Source organism: Tigriopus californicus, chromosome 5, assembly GCF_007210705.1.
Source record: "Tigriopus californicus strain San Diego chromosome 5, Tcal_SD_v2.1, whole genome shotgun sequence".
NCBI lineage: Eukaryota > Metazoa > Arthropoda > Copepoda > Harpacticoida > Harpacticidae > Tigriopus > Tigriopus californicus.
The window spans coordinates 5854184-5879816 of NC_081444.1; the positions used below are offsets into that span (position 1 = coordinate 5854184).

At 42.7% G+C, this 25633-nt stretch overlaps 3 protein-coding genes across 5 annotated transcripts; 2 read left to right on the plus strand and 1 right to left on the minus strand.

Moving 5' to 3' along the window:
* The first annotated feature begins 2408 nt into the window (after window positions 1–2408).
* On the plus strand, window positions 2409–5221 carry LOC131880130 (abl interactor 2-like). Its single transcript, XM_059226652.1, has 2 exons — window positions 2409–2923; window positions 3752–5221. Exons 1-2 carry the CDS (start codon window positions 2556–2558, stop codon window positions 5040–5042), a joined length of 1659 nt encoding a protein of 552 aa, XP_059082635.1. The 5' UTR covers window positions 2409–2555; the 3' UTR covers window positions 5043–5221.
* Window positions 5203–21090, minus strand: LOC131880129 (tubby-related protein 4-like). Its single transcript, XM_059226651.1, has 14 exons — window positions 19627–21090; window positions 19363–19554; window positions 12787–12969; window positions 12097–12228; window positions 11852–12008; window positions 11707–11786; window positions 10214–10399; window positions 9911–10135; window positions 9244–9466; window positions 8571–9125; window positions 6863–8501; window positions 6558–6747; window positions 5920–6270; window positions 5203–5845 (listed from the first exon to the last, which is right to left on the minus strand). The coding sequence occupies exons 1-14, from the start codon at window positions 19720–19722 to the stop codon at window positions 5729–5731; spliced, it is 4326 nt and encodes a 1441-aa protein (XP_059082634.1). The 5' UTR covers window positions 19723–21090; the 3' UTR covers window positions 5203–5728.
* Window positions 7603–17769, plus strand: LOC131880131 (uncharacterized). Of its 3 annotated transcripts, none has more exons than XM_059226653.1 (8): window positions 7603–7739; window positions 13203–13363; window positions 13428–13647; window positions 13790–14160; window positions 16446–16726; window positions 16824–17077; window positions 17155–17302; window positions 17373–17769. In XM_059226653.1, the coding sequence occupies exons 2-8, from the start codon at window positions 13334–13336 to the stop codon at window positions 17566–17568; spliced, it is 1500 nt and encodes a 499-aa protein (XP_059082636.1). In that variant the 5' UTR covers window positions 7603–7739; window positions 13203–13333; the 3' UTR covers window positions 17569–17769. The 3 variants fall into 3 exon arrangements, with proteins under 3 accessions (XP_059082636.1, XP_059082638.1, XP_059082637.1); XM_059226655.1 differs by having other exon boundaries at window positions 13203–13340; XM_059226654.1 differs by having other exon boundaries at window positions 7610–7739; window positions 16446–16681.
* Window positions 21091–25633: the final 4543 nt, after the last annotated feature.

A 25633-nucleotide genomic window follows, 5' to 3' on the forward strand; every position in this document is an offset into this window, starting at 1 on the left:
GGCTGGGCAAGTGAAGGAAAGGCAGTAAGTTAAGATACATGGCATCATGGTTTCGGATGCTGGGCCCAGACAAACCTTCTAAAAGAGTGGCACCTAGCGACAACTAAATATTCAATAATCCAGTGAATTGTTGTGACGACATGCCATAAGATGTCATTTTGGTAATGAGTTAGCTTCTTACTCTTTTTAGATTCAAGATAATTCATTTGATTGTTGAAACACAGATTGGATCACTATGTGAGGTGGATGTGATACTTGGCGATGCTCTCGCTCTACAAAATTACCAAAGTATTGCTTCATTTTCCCCCTAAAGTTCCTTTTCTTAACAAGCCTAAAATACATTGAAAATCTAAACAAAATGAAAGAAAAGCGTAATCGTGAAAAAGAAAGTGTGATTCAAACCGACGAAAAGAAGTGCTGGCAGCACTTCATGGTATTGATTCCCTCTACATCTTAAAGGAGACCGCAACAACCATGATTAATTCATAAGCAAACGCTTTTCCAAAACACACTGACAGTCACCTTAAAAAAACGACGACGAAGGTAGAATTGAAACGTCAAAGGCGAAAATTTGATCCAAATTTTAAAGGGCAGAGATAATTTCATGTACCATTACAACATCAGAGGAGCAGTTCAAGTGTACACGGCGGTCAGATATGAACATTAGATTACTGAGACAGTACAATGGGGGCTTCAGATTTTTAACATGGCCAACACTTTTCTCCAGTTAGAGGTGACTAGCCGATGAAGAGATAACTTTTACATGTCTAACGTAGATCTCTGAAAAAAGATAAAGAAAATCGCCAAATACGTGACAAGAAGGATAATGAAATTCTTAGGTTCAATTGATTTGTTGATATGGTCATATTATATATGATTTTTCATGGGCAAATATTCAATAAAAGAAAATATTGGTTCAAATGAATGCTGTTTTGGGAACAAACAGTAGTGTAAAGGCCCTTCCTTGCGACGTCCGACTGCCTAAACAAAACGGAAAGATTGGATGGATTGGATTGGATTGAAGAATGGATTGCTAAGTAAACCAATCGTGACATGCCATGAAAGCAATATCTTTTCCGGACATTATGTGACCCGGGTCACTAATTATGCATAAGATTTTGATACTATGAGCCAAGAACAACACAAACGCATTATAACTCAATAAATAGAAATCGACCCAAATCGGTCCTGTATTTGCCAGAGGCTGACTCACAAAGCGCCCTCTGAAGTGCAGAACGTAAACCATATTTCGTGCAGCGTCAGGCGTCTATTAGCCAACAGGCAAATGGCATCAACAAAATTTGTTTAACAACCGGAAAGACCTCCATTAAAGCAGCTTTAATCGGACATGCTCGCTTAGACATAATTAATATTCCAATCCTCCATGGATTCCATTCATGTCTAACTAGACAGTGACATCCGTTTGATATCATTTGGTTCTCATACAAGGCATTCTCATCTATTTATAAGATGTTTTAGATTCAAAATTCCTAAAACACATTCATCGTTGGTTTAGGTGTGACATTCATTGTCGAGAAACCCAATAGTATTATGCAATCACAAATACCCCGAGCTTGAACTTTGAACCGTCTAGTTTCAACGTCTGGATATCTGAGTATATAATCAAAGCAATAAGAAAGGGAGGGGTCAAAGAATCGTAAACATGCTATCGAGATAGTGATCCTGTCATCTAGAAATCGCTTCATCTCGGACTTTCAATTTCGTCACCCTAGATTTCAGCCTCACCTAAAAATCTACTCATGATCAGTGCTGCCAATGAGTCATATCACCCGTCAGATTCGATGACATGGCCAACTCAGACATCAATGCAATCCGGGATACGGATGGGCTCAAACATGAACTTGTGATTGGCAATTTCATTAGAAAACTTGATGGCCACCACAAATGGAGTTTATGCTTCTTTCAACGGACTCCCATCGAAATGGAAACCCAACCCAATTGCCGGTCATTTGATCTGATAGCCCTCTGCTCGGTACTGTTGTGTGTAATACGTTTTCTGTCGAGGTCATCAGGACTCAACATTTAAAATATAAATGTGATTCGTGGAAATATACTACTCTCCATTTCTAGTGAGGGCCAGCTTATTTTCTTGCGTGAACTGGGAGCCATGAAATGCCGAGAAGCCTGAAAGGCAACCGAGTTTCGGTCCGTGGCCATTGGGGATCCTTTCGATACGAGCCAAACTTAGATCCATAAAAACCCATTTTCTTTCAAGAAAATGCGAGCGTCCATCATCTCGACTAGTTTCAATATTCATCAATTCAAAAGGTATTTTTGGCCAATGAAAACCGCTCAAATGCGTCCCTCTTAACTTGGCATCTAAACTGACCGAATCTGACCTTTATCTTGCACTACCACTCAGCCTAACTGATGGCCGAGCCCTCTGATCAATCAGTCTCTCTCATGCCTCTCATCCCTCAGTTTAGATAGAACAACCTCCGTTGGGTCAGTGTCAGTGTCCAATTGGAGCCCATCGATCCCCTGGGCCTAGCTTGAGTGTTGAGTGGACTCAGTCGATTCCGGTGGGTGGCATCATGGCTTTGATGGGGGAGTTGGGCACGCTGTTGAGCACGGAGTTGCCGGAGGGTCGCCAGAACCTCCTGGACAGCTTCACGAACCTGCTGCGCGTGGCTGAGTACTGCGAGAACAACTACGTGCAAGCCGAGAACAAACGCGTGGCCTTGGAGGAGACCAAAGGCTACACCACGCAATCGCTGGCCTCGGTGGCCTACCAGATCAACACCCTGGCCTACAACTTCCTGCAGATGCTGGATTTGCAAAATGCCGCTCTCAACGAGATGGAAAGCCAAGTGAATCACATCACGCAAACCGTGAATATTCACAAGGAGAAAGTGGCTCGACGAGAAATCGGCATCCTCACCGCCAACAAATCCTCCAACAGGTCAGAGCCGGGTCACACCTTGTATAGGCCAGCTGACCAGCACAAATCAGGCCTCAGGGCCGCAGAAGGGCGGGCCATGGCGAGCCATGTCATGAGGAGGGTTCCTCCCAAGAGAGAGGATGGATAGAAGATGTTGGGGGATTCTCAGCTCTTGATTGATGAGAGTGTCAAGACTGGAGGAGATATTTGACCTCTAGCGAACGAGCTGGATTGAGGATTTAGGATTTAGCCCGCTTTTAGGATCCGTGGGGTCCTTGATAATTGTGGCATAGGTTTAGGGCATTCAGCCAGAAGTGGATCAATTGTCTCAAGGTCTTACTAGTGGTTTTGAAATGTCATTGAAGTTACCGCATCAAATCCAGGCCTTTTACGACTAGTCGGCTGCCATCGCTGAATAGTGGAAAATCGCAACAGTATCACAACCAGAATGGAGAATAGTGTACCACCAAAAAAAAAATCCACAAAAACGGGAAATTTGATCCTACACATAAGCCTCTATGCCATACATGACTTCCACCTTTCAAGTCTGAATGTGCTAGTAGAAGTCGTTAATTAGCTAGAAATATAGATTTGAGTTGCTAGAATTTTGCCAGACCCAGCACACTCACTTTCAAAAATGTTCTTTGAACCCACAAGATGAAATGGGGGCGAAAATATCATTTGAATTTACAGGCTAACCTATGTACCATCCAGAATAAGCGGAAACTTTAATAGTCAAAAACCGGCACTGAATGCTCTTATGGGCAATTTGATCAGCCGCCAGGGCCCTGCGAAAGCCATGGTTCGACACGATTGCCCTCATCTCATCATAATCCACTCTGTTTTCAGGCAATACAAGATCATTGCGCCCGCTAACCCTGAAAGAACGGCCAAATACGTTCGAAAGCCGATTGATTATTCCATTTTGGACGACGTTGGTCATGGGGTCAAGAGTGTGCAACAACAGCAGGTCACGCCCCGCCAACATCGGCCTTCTACCGCCAGCCAATACGCCCCCGGCGGGGTCATGCTTATGCGGGAGAATTCTAGCTCGGCCAATTCAGCCTACGGTAGCTTGGGCAACTTGTCAGGCGGTAGCGTACCGGGAGCCATGGTGGGCGGACCGGGACCCGCTCCCACTACCAAGCCGCCTACGCCCCCGCAGGCTAATCGGGGCAATCCCTACGGGACGTTGAACCGCTCCAAGGAATATCGAACCCCGCCTGTGGTGGCACCACCCCAGGTGCCCTCCAATTATGCACCCAATTACCCCAATCAGCAATACCGGACCTTGCCGCATCCCCAGGTACAAATGGTTCATCCCGTGCAACAGGATCATGAAAATCGATATTCGCGGAATATAACCACGATGCCCCGCTTGAGCTCAAACTCGATGCGGTCCACGGGCAGTCACAGTAGCTCGGGCGGGGAATATGGTCGTATGGGTGGAACACTGGGCCGTCAATATGGACGTGGTAACACGCCACCCACGGCTGCCGCTAGTAGACCTGTCTCATCGGGCCAGTATGGCATTCCCATGAGTCGGCCCACCCAAAGACCACCCTCTCCACCTCTACCACCCCCACCCATGGGATCTGGTAACAACGGCATGTCACCCTCTGTGGCTCAACAGCAGCAAAATTACAATCCCGTGTATGGCCGACTTAATTCGAGTGGAGCGGAATCGAGCACTTCGGGCATCTACTCGCGTCAATCAAGCTTGGCCAATGACCAAAATTCATCGATTTATAGCTCCCGAAAGAGCTCCATGAGCTCAGTTCAACAACAGCAGCTACAACTTCAAATGCAGCAACAACAGAAACAAATGCAGCTAGCTCGCCAAACGAGTCAAATGGCCGCCGCTGCGGCTGCCGTGGCCACAAGGCAGCTCTCAAGGCAATCCTCGCATACTTCGAGCGTTTTGCCCGTGGATAGCAACTTGCCCGGATGGGTACCCAAGAGTTATTTGGAGAAAGTGTTGGCCATCTATGACTACAATGCCGACAAAGAGGATGAGCTGAGCTTCCAAGAAGGATCCGTGATCTACGTGCTAAAGAAAAATGACGATGGATGGTGGGAAGGCGTCATGGACGGAGTCACCGGTTTGTTTCCGGGCAACTACGTGGAGGCTAATCTGTAAATTTCTCGTTATGCTTGAATCACTATATTATTAACGTACATAATTCTCCTTTCCAAATAATATGGACCCAACCCTCTTCCATGGACTAGAATAGACACTTGCTTTTGTTTGCAATATTGATACGATATGTAGTAGCCTTCAATCACAAGAAAGAGCGAAATAAAGATCATTGAATCCAACATGTATTTGAGGATGGCTTGACGTCTTCACAACAATGAAAAGCAACAGTTCACAAGATTTAGAAACAAGCTGAATGAATCTCGGACTCTAGGTTGACGCCTTCGTTGTTAGGACTTTTAAAGCAACAAGAGAGTGGAGGTGTTTTTTCTATAAAAGGATGAGCGTAAAATCGGTAAAATCGTCCTGCATTAACGCGTTGCTCGCCGGACCACTTCGGCATCCGAAGAGTCAACACTCAATTCAATTTCTTATTGATAGCTAATAGTGCTATAATACTTGATGCAAGTCTAAAAAACAACTGCACTAATATTTCATCCGGATCCAAACCAACAGACCTGGCTGTGACTATGAAGTGTTCATAACGGACCTGCGCCAAGCAAGACGCATACAACCACAGTATCAATGGCCAGTTGATACGAACAAAGCCATAACATGAAGAATCAAGAATGAAATAAAGAATGGACATGTTTGCAGGACGCAATGGGTGGGCGAGATCTCCTCATTGGCTATTTCAATCGTTGTGTGACATTGGCTAAGGCCACGCCAAAGGCCTGAATTGCAGTGAATGGATACTGGAAATCCAATGTGTAAGCATTCGTGTCGATCCTTCCGAATTGCATCACCTTGAATAGAGCAATTAGAATCATGAGCATTGAAATGTCGATGTTGTTTTTGGATAAGGAAAGAACATGGCTACCTGCGTGTCTTTGTATTCAATCTGGAAATTTTTGGCGGACTCCAGGGTGACTCGGCCTCCAAAATCCAATTGGTAAACTTGACTGGTATCGTTCCACATGGGAGATTTGTTCCGCAACACGAGCTTTCGACGCTTTCTCACTTTCACGGGGGGTGGGGCGCTCAAGTTGCGCAAATAATCTCGACGGGAGGACAGGGAAAGATTGGGCGACCGCAAGGCCAATCCACGGCGGGACAAAAATGGACTGAGAAATTGTGGCGTTGAACTTGGCGTCGGATTGAGATTGGACGTGGAATTCTTGCGACTAGGACGAATGGATCCGGGTGGTTCTGGCTGGTTAATTCGCTTCAACTGAAACAAATGCAACAGTTTGTTATTGAAAATTCATCTTCACAGTTGATAACTTGGTTTTAGCATTAAGAAAACGTGATTGGACATTGGCTCTATCTATGGCTTCTGAGTATCGTTGTTTCTAGTCAATGAATCACGCTTTGAATTAGTAATATGGCCTATCCTAAAAATTAGAATTGGTTCTGAATCGTATTCATGTAACTGTCCCTTGTTTCATTGGATAATATTCATTTTGTAAACTAGTGCCCTTAAACAGTAAGACGAAAACGTACTGTGGGATTGATTACCTTATCCTTCAATTTTTGCTTCTGGAACGTCTCCAGATTACGGAATTCTTCCCCATTGTTGGCACACTCGGGAGGTTGGTTTTGATGCGAACTTCGCGGTCCTGCACAATCAACAAGATCCTCCTCAGAGGAATCAGTTTGAGGGTGGGGAATCTTTTTCCGTCGGAGCAATGGGGAATTCAAAAGGGCTCTGAAAAGAAAGATCCCTCCAGTTTTGGCATATCCCTCGAGTTATTGAGCGGAGTCCCCTCCTTCCCTTCTTTTCCTTTTGCCGAACCTTTGAAACGGCAATCTAATTTTCTTACCTGACAGGCGAAAACGATCTGTTCCTAGCTTTCCTCATCTGTAAAGGAGTATTGGGACTGCTTTGAGTTCCGTTTTGAACAACGGTAGCTACTTGTTCGTCTTCACGGCCTCGACTTAAGCCTCTTGACCAGAGATTAGACGTTCTAAATCTCTTGGACTTGGTCGTCGTCTTGGGAGGGTCTTCGCTCAAATGCAACGTTATGTCCACAGAGGAATCTCGCCTAGTGGTCGAGGTTTCTTGAGGGGATTCTTTGGATTTGGATCGGCTTCGAAATCTTGAAGATGCAAGCAATATGCCTCGAGCTTTTTCCAAGATATTCCTGACCCCGTCAAATCTTCTTGGTTCTCTGGACTGTCTGGCACTCGGGATGTTCTCCTTGATTTGTTCCAAACCCAAGGAAGCACCATTGTGGGCAGCCTTCTCTGAGAAATCCGCCTTGGGAAGCACGACGGGATCCTCAACTTGGACTTGAATATTATCCTCGGTGTCGGAAGAATCCAGTAAGTTGGCCTTAGTTTTGGAAGGTACGTCAAAGATCTCTTTGTTTAGATCAGCATCGTTAATCGCCATCGCGATGGCATCGCAGTTCTGACAAGATTTGGTCTCACTCCGACCCCTGCAATTCTTGGCGTATATGCTTTGACGCTTGACCTCGATCCTCTTCTTATCTGCCTCCGATGCCAATCTCTTCTTCCTACGTCTTCTTACAACTTTTTGACCGTTGACAATGGTCACCTTGGGGTATTCTTCATCATCACAACTTGCACTTTTGCCAATCTTGTCGAGGCTGACCTTGGACTTGGGTTTCTTGTCCCCAAGCAAGATTAACCTCTTACTAAGATCTTGATGGCCTAGGAGATCACTTGGAACGCCTAGTAAGTCTACAATCATATCCAATTCATTAGCTGAATTGCTATGCCAAGGGTTTGTCGGAGTCAGATCTGCCAAATTCAACGACTTGGCCATGACCTGGTCTACAGTGGCCATGTCGGTCTCCCTCGTAATCTCATCAGCTTTGGCAGCCCACCGACGAGGTGAGCCTTTGGAAGAGTGAGGACTACCAGATCCCACAGAATCACGTCGACTCAAAGCGAACTTGGCCTCACTCAAGTAATTATCACAGCTCACAGACATTCGAAGTAGCCTTTTCGAGGGTGAAGATGTCGGGCTACCAAGATTTCCCAATGCCATCGACATGGCTTGACCAGTTGCGTTGGAAGTAGAAGGAACGGGTTCCATCGAGTCATGAATGTCCTCCAGGATGGCATCACTCTGGCTCAAAGGAATGCCTTCCACTTTGGCAAGAACTTGGCCCACAACAGTCTTCACTGGGCTCTTTCGTAGTTTACGATTGGTTACGTTTCTCTGCACCTTGATGGGTTGGGTGTGATCGTCAGTCTCTTCCTTGAGAATTGCCTCGCAAATGGTGGACTCATTATTGGCACAAGGGGTTGCTGCGGCACTCATGTTCCTTGGTGTTAGGCAAAACGAGAGCCGAGTTGGAAGAGGGGCAATTGGAGCAATATTCATATTGGAAAGACCAGTGGAGTCTGAATCAAGATCGTGGGTCGAGCTCTCCGAGCTCTTGTTAGCGTTTGCCTTGACAGCTCTGAGAATATCGTCTTTCATCACTACACCTAAAGCGAATGAAAAGCAAGTAAAAAGATGGAAACGAGAGCAAATTTGATTGGTGACCTTTCAATTACCTTGGTCAAATTCGCTGTCTTCCAGATCGGACTCTTCATTCTCGTCGTCATCGAGATTGAACGCCGATCCGAAGGGATCCCGGTGGTCGTCCAGTAGGTCTATGATCTCTAATCTCATCTGTCTTGGTTGGAGATGCAATAAGCTGGCTTTATAAGTCACTTCGCCCAAGGACAAAGGGAGCAGATGGAAATTGCCCGAGGTAATTTGGAACTTAGTACCCCAGAAATTAGACGTGACCTCAGCCAGCCTCTCGTCCTCGGGCAACAGGTTCACACATTCAGTATTCTCGATCAAACTGTTCCGCTCGGAACTTCCCGTTCTTCGTCGGCTTTGAACGGAGGAGCCTTGGGGCAATCTTCGTTGCTGCCTTCGTCTATTTCTTGGACTTCCCTGATTATTACCAAGTCTCGCAGCTCCACTTCCCACGGCAGAGCTTTGTCCTCGCAATGACAAGGCATCCCCGTCAAATTCCACCTCATTGGGATCGGATAATGAAATTCCTCGTCGAGTGAAATGGTTGGCAGGCATGTACGTCCATACTTGGGCATTTTCCTCTGAAACGTACGAAAACAACGGTGGAGGTTTTTTTATCCCCTTTATTCTAATTTGGTTCCTTCTCACGCCTTGGAAGAAAGGGCGACTGTCTATGCAAATTAGGCATAAAAGACTCACCTGACATGGCGGGATCATAAATAACGAAGTCAGGCCGCAGCTTACTGACTTTCTTTCCCTTGAGCAAAGGTAGGAACCCTCCAAGATGTTCCAGATACAGCGTATAGGAACTTCCCACATTCTCGTCGCCTCCATGACGAACCATCGTGCAATACAATCGCACATTTTCGGGATGTGGTCGGATTGCAAAATCCCGAAGATTTTGAGGGTTTGGAACACTGGACTGTAAAATGAGGGGACCACTGAGTTTTGTTCCCGCCAAAAATGCCCCACCATAAAGGGCAAAAAAAGGGGCTCGGTCCGAAAGGAGGAAAAAGTCAAAGTCGACCATTTTTAGTTTTCGGGGTGGTCGTTCTACGGTCATAAACTGGTTGCCTACATTGGTTGAAGAGTTGTTCCGTTTCTTCAGAGTTCCAGCTAGTTTCCAGTATAGGTTGTAATCGACCACTCACTGTGCCCGTCCAACCGAGGCAATTGTTTGCAAAACTCATTTTGTCAAAGTCTGCTTATTATTTGCCCAAAGATATGTCTATATTCTTAACGTCACCGTGAAGTAAAATTAATAGCCTCAAGCAGTGCCGAACAAAGATCCAATTGTGGGCGTAAGGCAAGGTATGGTCCGTTGGACCCTTTTCTGCACGTTTGGTCGGTCAATTGTTGGACTTACCCTGATTGTACAAGTGAATAAAAGGCCGATAAGGTTTTGAATGCGGCAAGGGAGCGGCAAAAGCTGGACCTGATCTGCATTAGCCAAGGTTCTTTGAACCTTCAGTCGGCTCAAGAGTTGAAGTGAGGCAATGTGATGGGAGACCCAAGCCACGTGGATCTGATTGCCGGTGGCCACAAATAGTCGTTTGTCGTTATGGCCCCAGGTCATGGCCGTCACTGGAGACTGAAAAGAGAAGATAATCCCAGCCTTTTATGAGGATTTATTCTGATGATGGGCAATGGTAGACCAACCAACACCAACCTTATCCGAGGGCACTTGGACCTTGTAGATAAGGGCTCCCCGGTCGTTGTAAAAGAGAACGGAGTTAATGTATGTGAACGAATGATCAGCTTTGCAGGTGAGTTCTCGTTCTTTGCCGGTCACTGCTAGAATCTCTCCGCTGTTGGTCCAATCGACCAAATATTCTTGGAATCCGCAGTTAAACACCTAAAAATAGAAGATTGCCGTTAGTTTTCGACCCTTGGAGTCCTCGTAAGAAGCCCCCCTCTCCAAAAAAAAAGGCTATTTACAATCCAATTTGATTCCTCGTGGTGTGAGACCCGCGTTTCAAAATGCAAAATGCAATGCGAAAACTGGCCGTCCGCTTCAAATGAAAAAAGTTTCTACGCCACGATAAAACTGAAGAAGATGGAACGAGGTAAAAAGACCCAGAACTTTGCCATCTCATATTTCTTTCGTTTGGCCAATTACTGCCATCCTCAAAAGGGGAATCTTGGCACATTCAACACCCCTCACAAATGTGTAAGATCTTGTGCAGAAAATTCGAAATACCTTCACAGCCACTCTAACCTCAAACTCAAGGGGCAAGTTTCGTCATTCACTCCAATGTTGGTACAGACATGTACACTTCGACTCGTCTAACCAAGACAAAACTTTCGACACTCTTTTCCAATATTCCATCAATGTCCTTCTCTTTCCAATCCTTCATATTTCTCAAAAAAAACAGTTTTGTAAAGTACTGGCTTTTTCCTCCAACCTTTAAGTTTGGACAATTTTCGAGCCTCAAAACAGGAAGTTCATAAGAGCCTTCCAACTTCGCCAAGAATTGTGTATGAGGAGAACTCCTTTCATAAGCAGAAGCATCTTGAAACTTTGCTCCGCTACGTATTTATACCCCTCCTTCGGCAAAAAAACATTAAAATTCACTAGAAGAGCAACGCCCTTGTATAACAACTCCAGTTCCAAAGGGATTTGGTTCCAAAAAGCATATATGAGCTCTGGATCAATGTAGATCTAGATACAGTTTGGACCACCAGAGGTCACTCTGAAACATTTCTACCCTTTTGAGGTTAGTTTGGGAGCTTCTTTGATTGTTCGTTGCTAGAGAACAAGTTATATTCAAAAAGAAAAATGAGTCCACACCCTATTTGTATAATTCCTCTTAGATTAACTCCAGGATTAGTGTAGAGTAACAAAAAGCTCTCTCCTACTCTCGTTTCACTCTTTGATCCTCATATCAAAAAACTTGTGCCCTATTGGGAGAAAACTTTCCACAGGATATGTCTTACTTTCTTTTTTAAGTCCAACCAATCTCATTTGATGTTAACAAATAATTCATGAGCGTAAACGAAAGCGCCCCTTGTCCAATACCAAATTTGATACTCTGTATGAGCAACCCCAAAGCATCCGCCCATTCAATTTGGGAAGGAGAAAAGTTTTGGGGTTACTTCACTCATTGTTGTTAGTACTGTAAATGAGGTAAATTCATGAATTATTAATCTTCATACACGTACCTGTGGGATGATATCATCGTAGCTGTGGATCAAATGGATCTCTCCATCTTTATGGCAAACAGCGAGGAGATGGGAGCTTCCTAAAAGAGCTAATGGCAATTAGGCTCTGCCCTTCGGCACAATCACACTCGAATGAGTCACCCACCGTCTGGTCGTTTTCCCTTGGGATGTGTTGCGGTCTCGTTCTGTTCCTCCATGTTGAATCGCTCGCAATTCCAAGCAAGTTCCACGATAGGAACACCCACTTTTTGAACCACTCGATTCACCATGTTCCCAGTCAGATCCATTACCAAGATCTCACCCTGAAAAAGTGAACGCAATTGAAATGTTTTGCTGGTCATCTATTGCCATACATAGTACGTATATACGGTATATTTCTTTGGATCATACTTGCGAGGTTCCCATGTACACGAATTGATCATCCGGGGTCCACGTTCCACTGGTCACTTGTTGGGTTTCAATCGGAAGAATCGTGGACCAATATCGTTGTCCAGCCACCGAGCCAACCAATACAAAGCCATCCTTAATAAGAGCAGAGAGCAGAGTATGATGAAACGACAAGATTAGGTTCCAGATATTTTTCTCATTCCATCTTGGTAGAAGAACTAAAATGAATCTTGTTTGACATGCCGACATCTCGCATCCGAGAACTAGAAAGCCGATCTCGGTCCATGTAAGCAAGTTGGAACTACTGTTGAAGCAATGCTCCCCAAAGATCTTCAATGATTAGGGAATGTTCCCCAAAGGATCTATTCTCTTTCTCGAATGGCGGGCCTTCACGGTATCTGGTTGATTGGGTTTTATGTTTTATGTAACCCACCAAAATAGGACACACAAGTTAACATTTGTTGTTGTTTTTTGTCTTTAATAATCATGAAAATCAAAATTTCAATTGAGGGCAGTGTTGCATATATTCATAAAACCTTTATCGTGCAATGAAAGGTCGGTCATCAGGCTTTACAGAAACAACTCCTGTCTTCAAAGCACTTCGCGTAGTTAAAGGTCTCTCTGATGTACTCCACTCTTGGAAACCCAAGATCCTGATTTGTGGGAAAGGTTCGTGTCTTGGTTTCATTTTACCTGATAACAGATGAGGGCCATCCTGCCATCATGCGACCAACTGAAACAAATCACGGGTGTGTGTCTGTCGTTAATGAGCTCGATGGACCAACGCCCCTCGTATTTGATCCACACAAAAATCACGCCGGACGTGTCGCATGTGGCGAGCTTCTGATAAGGCTCGTTCCAACACACAAAGGTCACCTGGAAATGCAGAACCAAGAATAGATACAGGTTTGTAGGGTTTTTCTGCGCATTTAAGCGCATATAATGCCATGATGAAAAAGATCCACTTTCAGAGCATTTGGATCAAGGTCTGTAGAATGCCGGCAGCATTCCTCTGTTTATTTTTCCTCCAATTAGGACTCATAAAACATACACTCTTCGCCCGGTCTTTGCATACCATCATCATTATCAACGGAGTTCGTTTATTGCAGGGGATCTAAGTCCTTCAGAGGGGATAAAAAGCCACTTGTTCAGCGGCCTTTGAAGGCATATGTCCTTCTTGGAAACAGGTGAATCGATTCATCCTAGTGTGTGCAAAGATTGACGACGTGACAGGCGAGGAATGGCACGTAAGACAAATTCATTTCATCTCGTACGAGTATGTATATGTAATGAGTCAAGCTAAGTGTTACGGCCATATTCCCTATTCCCCGCAGACCTGTCACAGTCTCAATATGCAATCTTCAAGGGGAAATCGAGGCCATCTCGAGGAAGGAACACGTTCTCCTAAGGCCAGAGAAGTCAACAACAAGACGAGTCCTGCTGCCGAAACGTTACTTCTCGACGAAGAAATAGAGGTTGAAAAGTCGATCACGAGAAGATCGGCCCAGGATTTGGCTCGAAGCCAGACAAATTCAAAGTCAAACAAATCGCCCGGTACGAGCCTTATCGTCAACTCTTTGAAGAAATAGGGCCTAAAGGAAGAAGGTTCTTGTCCTTGTTGTGAATGGTTCTATCAGCATTTATCAAGTGAGCAAAGTGGAACAACTCAGTATTCCTTAGCAACGACTCATTTCAGGAACGACATTGTTGAAGTGTCTGGGCGGGTCCAGTTCTCATGAAGCGTCATTGGAACAGGAAAACGAGCATCATGTGATTGCAAAGCCCAGTTTGAACTTGACATTGCCCGCCGAGCACACGCATCTGATCAAGAAAGATGGCAGAACGCGGTCATTAATCGAATTGCCAAATCGGATCAGATCTGGACCAAGCTCGGCCAAGGGAAGGTGTTCCAAGGGACCTCCCGAGAAGAGTGTGAGGAGGCCTTTGAAATCCAAATCCGAGGCCGGGAATATGGCTCAACACCAGTCCGACCTCAACTATCCAATCATCAACAAGAAGAAGAGTTCCAACCCCATCAAAAGTCTCATCCAGAAGATGACACCCAAGGTAGGACAGACAGGGGTTATCTTTTTGAGAGCAAAGCAAGTACCGACGAAATCGCTTTCGGAGAAGACTCTTCAGAGTCTATTCTGGGAAAGGATGTTCCGACCCAAAAAGGGATTCCCAGAATTTTCGTGAGCCTCAGTTGGTAGCAGCCTTCGCTCTTGTGGGCAATATGCAAACTGTGCAGGATATGACTACGCATAAGCCAGAGACTGCATGCAAAGACGCTTTGGCATCTGCTGTTCCAAAACTTTCTCTTGCCTTGCACATGAAATGAATGCCAGGGACCATTATTTATATTCGAGACAAATTGTCTGTTTCACAAGGGCTCTTCAAAACACCAGAGAAGTAGGCTGGTAATAATCTGCGTAATAAGTCTGTTGTGACTGAATGGAAAGCAAACTTTTATGACTTGAGAATATTAACTTCCATTTCCTCAACCTGGAAGATACCAGCCCCGTGTTAAATCTTGGAAAGCCCACTGAGTTCCACCTGGGACCGTTGTCTACCTCTGCTTTGTACTTCTGTCCATTTACTATGGGAGCAATTTGTGCCAAAAGAAATGTGCCCGAATAAGGTTGGAGAACATAAAGTAATGAGTATAATCCCCAATGGCTTTGGCTGTCAAGATAATGACCTCTTTGTCGGCCAGAGAGGTGGTAGTAGTATATAAATGGGGATTCTGACACAATAAACCTTTTTGATGGATGGGGGCCTGGTTAAATATTATCATTTTTTTCAATTTTGTCACATTTTCATTAAAATTACATGATTCAATAATGTGTAATAAAAAAAAATTACCTTTCTAATTAGGTATATTACCTTTTTTAAATTTATTCTAATAAGCACTTGAGCATTTCGCTTGTGGTGGTCTCGTTCAATGAGACTGTGAGTCATTAGGTTGAAGTCTCGTTCAATGAGACTTTCTTCCTATGTAGGTATAGCTTCCCTTTACCCTGCACATAATATTGAAGGTGTATTCAATCGATAATGTCCCCATGCCAATGTAGTATCAAAATCTTCATACTTCTGGGTTCTTTCTACCCAAACTCGCTTATTATCAGTGTTAGACAATGAGGTTTTTTCTTGTTCTATCAACCAATCAATACAATGGCTGACTCTGGTCATAGTTGGAGAAATCAAAAGAGTCAGCCATTTTAAGCAATTCCTTGTCTAAATCTTCACAAAAGATTGGAAGATAAAGCTATCAGTGTCAGTCATTAGCAGACGTATTTTGTCACCATACTTGGCTCTTAAAACATCATACCAGAATTCATACATGTGTAGTTTAGATAACTCTAAAATCTGAAAACCTACATATATTGGTCGGTTAAAGCAAACTGTATGTTTAATTTTTTCTATTCCGACAAAGCAGTTTTCATCTTCATCACAGTCATGACATGGGCTATCAAGTTCTTGACATTTTTTACATTATGAATGTATAATTTCATTTCGTATCCTGTAATATTTCCTTTGAAGCCAATGATGTCTAGTTTGACTGTTAATAATTAAGGTCTGTCCATAAACAGCATTGTTCATTAATTTAAAGAAATCCTTCTCAAATTCATTTTTAGTTTGAGCTCTTAGTTTTGTATTCAATTCTATGTATGGTTTTAACCATGCCTCTTGTCGATACCTCTAACGACAACTAGACGAGTTGTCTGAAGATCACATTCCCACGTCGGGGTCACCAATGAAACGATTAGTAAAGTCAACAAATAACCGGTCCTTTATTCCCTTCTTCCATTCTATTTATAACATCGTCGAGACATGGTTATTGAGCAGGATCATTGGTAAGTTGCTCACAAGCCGCTCTACGTTTTTAACAAAATTTATTACAGAGGCAGAGTATCTTTAAAGGAGGCTTTACCTTACACAAGTTGAGGTTTGGAGTCTCACTAAATGATGTTGAACGAGACTTCTATGGTTTCCGGGGTGATGAATAAGTTTTTTGTTTTAATAGTTTCGAATGTGTTAATTCATTAATTTAGTCTATAATGTAAATCATTATCAGGAACGTTTAACATATGGCGCATGTGGGGCGGAACATAAAATCGGAAATTTGATGAATTTTACACAGCCCCCTATCTACCAAAAAGGTTCATTGTGCCAGAAACCCCATTTATATACTACTGGTGGTAAAACCCCCTTCACCCTTCAAGTCATTCAACCCGTTTTTTTACCAATCTCACTCACGACTGCGACGAACGAACGAACGAACGAACGTTCCTTTTAGCTTGACGTAGACTTTCTGTTTTTCATGTGTGACGTGATCTTTGGTTTTACAGCCTAATCGTAAGAAGATGGAACCCGTCGGCCCAGACCCTCAAACCATTACATTTATGACGCCTAAGGACCCTGGCGGTTCGAAATCCAAAGCCTCCACTCCTTCGGTCTCTCAGACCAATACTCTGACCACAGAAAACCATAATTACCATCAACCTAATGTCAGTTTAGAGCCAGACATCCTATCTTGGGAAACTCACAAAGACGAAGCAAAGGCCAACGATGGTGTAGAACTGAAGTACGCTAAAATAGTTCGGATCTTAACAAACCAAACAAAAATAAGGCTAGTTCAAAACCTGAGAGAAAACCGTTAAAGATCGTCGTTAGCACATAATCCCATAATCGGATCGATAACTTGCTCTCTTTTTATCATCTGACAGTCATCCACTCCAAGACTCAATGACCAATCCTGATTCCATTGAAGCTGGCCAAGAATCGGTCCCAAACGAAAGTTCGACTCTGAATACCAATCAAGACCAACACCCCGAGGAGCCACGAAGTCCATCTGAATCGGAGGATCTGAAAAGATTTATGAGCGATACTCAAGGCCACCAAGACCACCACGACGAGGAGGCGGACAAAAAGAGGGGCGAGGCCAAGGAGAAGAAGGAGGAGGAGGAGAAGCCTTACTTGGGTATTGAAAGATTAAGCTAGACGAGATTTCATCTCCGTCGCTTTTTCACCACAGAAGATCAACGGTTTTCCTTCCAGAGACTGACTTGGACTTGGTAGAGCACCCAGAACCCGTTGATGAATGGAGAATTTTAGCCAAGAAATTACAAGTGGAAGCGAAAGGCTTGGCTGGAGAAGGGCTTGAGAGCCTATCTTCATCCGAAGAGAATGAAGGCTTAGCCAAAAAGTAAGACACATACGTACGTACACGCTCGAAAGCAGCTTTTGAAGTAGTGTTGTCACATTTAATCTTTCAGAGTGGGTCGATCCATGTCTGTGATCATGAAGAAAATCTCGGAACACGAGGAGAAAATCCAGAAGTTGGAAGCTCGAGAAAGGTCGCACAGTTTCAGTGAAGAGCGATCCTCTTCTTTACCAATGTTCTCTACTATCGTTCCACTCACTTTATTGGGAGGTTTATCAGCCATGTATTTCATGGGAAGAAAGTCTTAACAACTGGATTCAAGAACTGGAAAGAAGGCCAAACTCGTAGAATTGATCAGCAAAATGTATTTATGACGCCATACTAATACAGGTAAACCGAATTAACATAAAAGATATGGCTGGAAATTGAATCTACGTACGGTTTTAAAAGATGGCCGATTTAATTCTCTTGGATAGCTTGACGTATGTAATACAAGCATATCTCTTAAATTTAGCTTAAATTCCTTAGCTTTGACTGACAATTTAATCATATGTAGGTATGCACTCCGACTCACGGAAACCTGGTAGGTAACACTCCCCCAAAGTAACCACTTTTAATGAACATGCACACGACGTGTAATTAGTCCACCCAATACCAAAACAACATGAGCCTCATTGAAAGCAGACAACAAACTCGCTCAACTTTTTTGAACCATACTTTAGTGTGGATGAACATTACTTTCGACTTTTGAACGTTTGATGACTTCTAATAGTTATAATACCAATTAATGATATATCGTTCTAAGACACCATAAGTTGCCCTATGAAGCCAATTTACGGTACAGAAGTACTTTCATGCGGTGTCATTTTATGCAGAAGTACATTTCATACTTCGGCGGTCGAAAGTCATCGAGTAATCGAGGACTTCGCAACCGTACGTACGTCCTCTGGGACATTTTTTTCTATTCAAGGTGGCTGTTTTCATCAGAATCGCTGGAAACGAGTCAGCAAATCTTATCAAGCAAGACCAATTAGCCTTGAGCAACTCTAGCTTTAGAGGAACACCTCAAAGCTGTTTGTCGAGTTCAAATTGGCATTCTTGAGAAGCGTTGTTCCATGAATCCACATTGAGCTCCCTCTCTGATCGTGTCTTGTGCGTGACGAATGTGGAACCTCCAACATTTGGGTCAATATCAAGAGAACAGATGAGTCATCTCGACTTGCAGCACTTCTAGTTTTATCGCTTTGTTATTACAAGGGAAATGGGAGGAAAAAATGATAGAGCCTTCTGTTGAAGGTCCAAACCTAGACGGGAATGGGAAGCTATGAATGCAAGTGAAACAACTCTCCAAAAGATGACCAGGATCCTGGTTTTGCTAGCTTTCCAACGCCAACACTCTTTCACTCAGTCAGCGGAAGATAGATAAGCCTTAGAAATTTCCTCTCCATTCCCTTCAATCTCCATCTTTTCCCGGGTCCAAATTTCCAGAGGGTCAGTAACGAGAGTGTGACGCTCTGCCAAGAAATGATGTCAAGATCTAAATAAACACACACAATCCCTGAAACGAGTCAGTCCCAATAATCATGAGAGATGTCGTACTGATCAAGAGAATTGCCAATTTCGGCCGTGTTTCCAATCAGTTGCTTGAGCGAGCGACTGAAAATTGTACACTTCTTATCCATGTGAATGAAGCATGATCTACCAATGTAAGCTAAAGAAAAGAACCTTGGAACCTTAAAAGTGGGCTAAAGGTTCTGGAAAGATCGAGTTCATACAACCAGCACAAAGATATACCTATTTAAGTCATTGGGGATCAGTTTCTTTCCCAAATATGCATTTGAAACGATTCGAGAGACATCAATCATACTTTTGGTGAGATTGGCACCACCTCAACGTATTTTTTGCCCTAGGCTTCGACAATGTCTAATGCTGAAAACAGCCTTTCTATGAACAGACTACAACACTGATGCTGAAACATGTTTGGTCCATGAAACATGGAACTTGAAAATGGTTTATCCACGGTGAACTTATCATTATCTATCGCAATTCAATTCAAAAGCACCGAAAAAGTGATATTGCCAGCATAATGCTCTAGATCTTACCTCAAAAAGATGACCTCGGAGATTGTAATTTGTTCTTTGAGGTGGTTCCACACCTTTTTCATCTTCATCCACAGTTCCCAAGAGACCACAATGCGATGTAGTGTAAGTCACGCCCACCACTCCCCTTAGATTGGCCGTGCTCAACCAGCCTTCTTGGTAATAATTGACTCTGTTGAGCTTCCAACCCTCGTCCTGAAACACCCAGGATCGTGTGAGTGATCCAACAACCTTTAAGGCTGTGTGTGGGCTTGTCCCATCCCTTACCTGCGGTATTTCATCGGGCACCCGACCCATCCAAGACATAGACCGGATATTGCAATCCCCAGCCGTATTGGTGGAACGCTCCCAATGCAGATGCATCTTGATATGGTCACTTAGATATCACTCAAGAATTCCACATGTTTGAAACGGGCCTTTGAGAGTTCAAAACATCCACACATGCTCAGGCTCCATTAGGACCACACTCCCAAGATCTACTACTCGCCAGCGGGTCTCATATTATGTTCTGCTGTTGATTCGCCCCTCCATCCCAAAATGTAGCCAAAGCCTTTAGCCTTTGGTTGCTTGGAAAGGCTGAATTTGCCCCTGTTATCCCGACTGCCGCCGCCTCTCGACTTCAATGACGACGGTCATGATACACGCCCAAAATTGAGGGCGGGGAGGAAAGGCACTTGTTCCCCTTCATGTTCCCTTGTGGTGCCCAACCAAACGCTTCAGTGCCTTGACTGGTTCATAGAGCCATCCTCTCAGAGAGGAAAAAAAAGGAACAGAGCGAGTGTGTGGGAGATCCCCCCCTCCTTGCCAGTCAAGAAATGAAGAGAGCCCAGCTGATATTGTGGGACATAGAAGGGCAAGTTCGAGAGGGACTGACAACCATGAGTGCCACCGACACGGCGGCCTTCTAACGTGCGTGAGTCAGTGAGTGAGTGAGCGGTTGGTGTATAGTGTTCCCGTTCTTTCCCCCCTGTGCCTTCTGTGCCTTAAAGCTCAGTCACCGCACTAGCCACCCTGCAGCACTAGAAAACGAAAGGGAACCGAGCTCGAAAGAAAATGGTCCATCATCAGTTTGGGTGTGAGACTGAGATGTAAGGACGGAGATACAGTCAAGACGAAGATTGCGTTCCCTGCCCTTTTTCTCTCCCTCTTTTCTCCGTGGCCTGCCTTTCAATAGTGGTTTAATCAAACGATCTTGAGATCAATCTGGAAACAAATGGAATCACGTCATTGTACGTGAAAACCCAAAACTTGCTTGGAGCTGACGATATGATTGAATGTTTTCCGATGCACTTGTTACGAAATGGAATTCATTTTGTGATGGTGTGTGAACGTACTTCAAATTGTTCTTGACAGATGCACAAAAAGACAAAATTGGCTTTGTTTATGAATTAGACATGGCAAAGCAGTGAGGATAAGTTTTAAACATTATAGCCAAGGGGAAATTTTGCCCGGAAAGCAAATTATTACGATCTTTCAAAATTGATATTGCCTTGATTGTTTTTCCATTGCGTTTGACCAATTTTGTGCACTCGACTTTACATGAGTGTCGTAGCTAATTACTTATCCAAACCTAATCACAATTATCGATTTTTGATTGCTGGTTATTGATACCTGACTCTTACTTAAAAGAGACAGGATAAACATAAATATTAAAAAGGACAAGGAAAAGGCTGAGCCCATCAATAATCCAGCTTGTGGGATCCACACGAAAAGTGCGTCCAAAACATTGCCAGGACCATCCAAACCAATACATTAGGTTGCAAAACCTGTCCCACAGTCTTGAGATGAATTTATGGGCAAAATATTGAGCTTTAAAGTCTCCCAAGAAGCGTAAAATGTCGTGAGTCTTCATTTTTCGTACAAGTACATCGTCTCCAAAGCCGACCAGGAAACAGGAAAAAGAGGCAAAACTTAAAAGGTTGTTTTTTTTTAATTGCGTTACCGCTCTCGGGAATGTAATCCCAGCAATTGATCATTTCTATTTTAATTTATGTTAATATAATATTTGACCCAAGAGTGAATTAGATTTGGCTAGCTCTTAAACGTGTGTAGGGTTTATCAGGAATCTAGATCAAAAATACATCCAAATCCGACTTAAATAATGCTACTGGACCAACGCCTACATATTTTTACAAAAATCATAAGGCTGTGAATTTAAACAATGAAAAAGCCCAAGAAAGAAGCGAGATAGACTTCATCATTCCAACTAGCCTGGACTCTCGAGGCCTTGAAGTTGCAGAAAGAAAAGGGCCCGCCAGAGAAAAATGTTTGTGGCAGTTGTCACACCTTTGTAGACAAATTTTGTGATTAGTGGGACATAAATGTTCTCAATAACCTCAAGTAAGGGATGGCGGGGATTGTGCCTCTTTGTGGACCCCTTTACATTTTGCATTTGCATTTCAAGTTGGGGCCATCAATTTCAGAAGCTATGACCATCTGCTGATCCAAGGTCTGCTTTCTTGAAAAATATATGGTTTCAAAAGCTAAATTCGGATGAATGATGGATTTTGCTTTTTAAACCCTTTTCAATTTGATTGTTTTTTTTTGCCATGATTCCCATACAGCAAATGCAAATACTGGAAAAGTGGAATAGCTTACAGTAAACACATGTTTGCTACACATTAAAAATATTTTTCAATATTGGGAAAGCAAGAATCGAAATGGCAGTGGCTTTACGAGGTTGCGTGATAATGAGATGATACGTTTCGAAAGCAGCCTGCTTGATCATGAGTTGCCACATGGCAAAAAGAGAATTTTGTTTTTTTCTCATAAGGGCGCGCAAAAAGATCTTTCACCAGATGGATGCGACGGACGCGCCATTTAATTTCAATGCATAGCTGCAGTGAGACAAGTTTTCTTGGGTCATGAGCCTGAATTTAACGAACGGATTACATTTCCCCTTCATTTGGTCATTACTCAAACAATACTTGAAAATAGTGCGATAGTGCCACTCGTTAGATATCTCAGTGTTCTTCCTCTAAACATAGATTTCTAGACACTGGATGTAGGACGACCGACCATTCGGTTGCCTAAACCATGGCTAAACAGTACAATAAATCGGTTTGTAATCCCTTCCCAGGAGACCAGCCACTGTACTGTTTTACCAGCCGAGTGGTCGGTCGTCCCACACCCAGCGGCTAGAAATCTATGCTCTAAACAATGGAGCACTAGACTGTGGTCGGGGATTTTGGTATCGAAAATTAACACTTTTGAAGTGAGTGAATGTTTTGAGTTTTCATGAGGACGACAAAAATGGTAAAGCTAAGACGGAAACATGAAAATGTGAAAGGTAGAGATGCGTTTGACACAAAAGGTTTAACTTTGGACTTCAGATGTCTGCCGATACAAAAACATTTAAAACATGTAGAACTTTCAACTTTTGCCAGAGAAGAATGCTTTGTGAACTTTGACCCAAACCAAATACTTCTGATCGCAAGTAGATCCCGAAAATTCTCTGAAACTATTGTGATCAATCCATATCACCGATGTCTAAAGCGTGTTTCGTCCTTTTTAGATGTGTTGGAAAAAGCTCATGCATTTTCCTTGGTTTGGAATTTGATTGACATTATCTTCGGCCGCTTTGCGACAATCATAACACACAAAGTATCCTCTTGATATTTGAATTATTGACATACCGGTCTTATTAACTGCTGCCGGGAATGTAATCCTCCGGTTTAATTACAAAAAATGATTGCGATTTGTCTAATTGTTACCATTTGAACTTTTTTTTTTACAAATTCCAGTGAATTTGAATATCAAAATCAACTCCCTTTTTCTGCTTAGGATTGTCAACGAAGTTGAGAGCTGCAGTTGAGCTGTACCGTATTTGTGATCAATCTGTCTGCGCCAGGGTTGCCAGATTTTAAAAAATACTTATTCCGCCAAATTTCGCCACATTTGGACAATTTTACTTACTTAAAGAACACTACTATTATCAATGTATCATACCTAGGGCTCTAAAATGATCAGTAAAAAGTTTTTGAAAAAACAAAATATATTTTTCTCAGAGGAAAAATCATCAAACAGAAAACTTTAAACATGTTTGCAAGCAAAAGAGCATGTAAAATGGCAAATTGGAACTAATTTTGTGCTTATTTTGACCTAATCTCACAGATCATATAAATATGAAAGGGTAATATATAGACAAAATAAAACCCTTCATTTTTTATAGTAGTGGGGATCATTTCCCTGTAGCGTTTAGAAAAGCCAGTAAAACAAATCAATTAAACATGACCAAAGGTTTGAAGAACTTTCAAAATCTTAGAAGATCCAAAGTCCTCTTGTCTCCTAGTTTGGACCCCTAAATTGATATCCCAAACCATGCAGGTTTCTAGATCAAATTTGGATCCTCTCAGTGCTTTATCTCAACTCTCCCTCAGGATGAAGAGGCCTGGACTAAAATGAAAGTATTTTAATATTTGCTCTTTTAAATGTGAAGTATTGGGATGCTAGCTTTTTAGGGAAAAGCTTGAGCTGAATTTACTTATTGTGTGAAAGCAGTTTGAGGCAGATTGATCACATCAGTATTTTTCACACCTTTTTGGGCACTTTCTCAACTTTCTCTCAAAATCAGTTTGTCTAAAATTGGTAGCTGTTTTTGTATATAATAAATAATAATAATAAATAATAAATTTAAAGAAAAGGTGATTTTGCGTCGCTTTGGAACCAGTAGAAATTTTTGAAACATATAATTTTCTCAATTTTTTTTCTCAAATACATAAGAAGCATAATTCAATGTACTAATATGTGCATCTCAAGTGTGGATCTGAATTATTGATAGTGCACAAAATCATGAACTTTCAGCTATCGCTTTCACAGAAATGCATGTGGAGAGGGGAAACCCGATTGAAGTCATAGAATACCACAATCTTGAATTGTTATAATGTGGCTCACAGACAGCTGAATTATGGCCCCTGTTGGCTTCGGGCTGAGTTAAATCTTAGCCCGATGTTAGATCGATAACCCGAGAATGGAACAGCTTGAGGTTGCTCGGGCAAGTACGTTTCAATATTTTTGTCTAAACGTGCGTTAAATTGCCTAACGTACATCGATATTTTGGTGTAATTTTAGAATTAATAACTCAATTAACAATGCAATAGGCCGATTTCTCTCACTTTGAATATTGCCAAGGTGTTTGCGAAGATCATGAATTTCAAACTTGTTAATTTTTTTGATATTCATGAGGTCCTTCTTCTAAACCAGCATGGGTTCCGAGCACATATTTGCACGGTTACCCAACTGATTGAACATACAGAGCAGGTTATTGAGACACTAGAGAGCCATGAATCAATCGATGCAATTTATCTTGACTTTGTCAAGGCCTTTGACAAGGTAGGTCTTTTAGTTAGCAGGCTCCATGGGATTGGAATCCAAGGCAAGGTTCTCAATTGGCTAAGAAGTTTCATTTATGATAGGAGGCAATTGGTTAAGGTTGAGGAATCCCTTAGTGACATACATGATGTCAAGTCGGATTTTCCTCAGGGCTCCAATTTGGGTCCTCTCCTTTTCATCATCTTAATTGCTCCGCTTCAAAAGCTTGGTAGTAGTAATGTCAGTATCTCTTCATATGCAGATGATACAAAATTGGTAGTTGGTAGGAATGGTCAGAATTTCAGTTGTCTGGTAGAGGTCTGAGACCAAATCTTCTCATGTTTTGTTGCAAGTAACATGGCACTGAATGGAATGAAATTCCACTCAATGACCTTCGGATCAACGCCATTAGACACTCCACTATTAGATGATGAAGGTGAGGGCATTCAGCAGGTCTCATTCATGAAGAGTTTAGGTGTAATCTTCCAAGATAATGGAAAGTTAATGTTATTGCTCAGGGCTCTTTTGTTCTCACAATTATTTGTTTTTTTGTTGGATCAAACCCATGACAGCCGGTACAGCTCAACTGCAGCTCTCTTTTTACTAACTTTTGAAAACAGAAAATAGGGAGTTCAATTTGATAAAAAGATTAAATGCCGACATGCCGACATTATAAGTTCATTACGAGACCAAATATTGCATGAAGTTCAAGTGGTAACAATTAGACAAATCATATACTATCATTTTTCAATTTTAATCTTACCAAGTATTACATTCCTTGTAACAGTTAGTAAAACCGGTCAATCCCATTTTTGATCTTGTACACTCGGATGAGATCAATTTTTCTCCTCCTGTTGATTTGAGTTGGGAGATTCAGTTTTTGAAGTCTCCCTTTGTAGGAGAGGCCTCCCATTCCTGTAATCATTCTTCTATATCTTCTGTGGATTGACTCAAAGATTTGAAT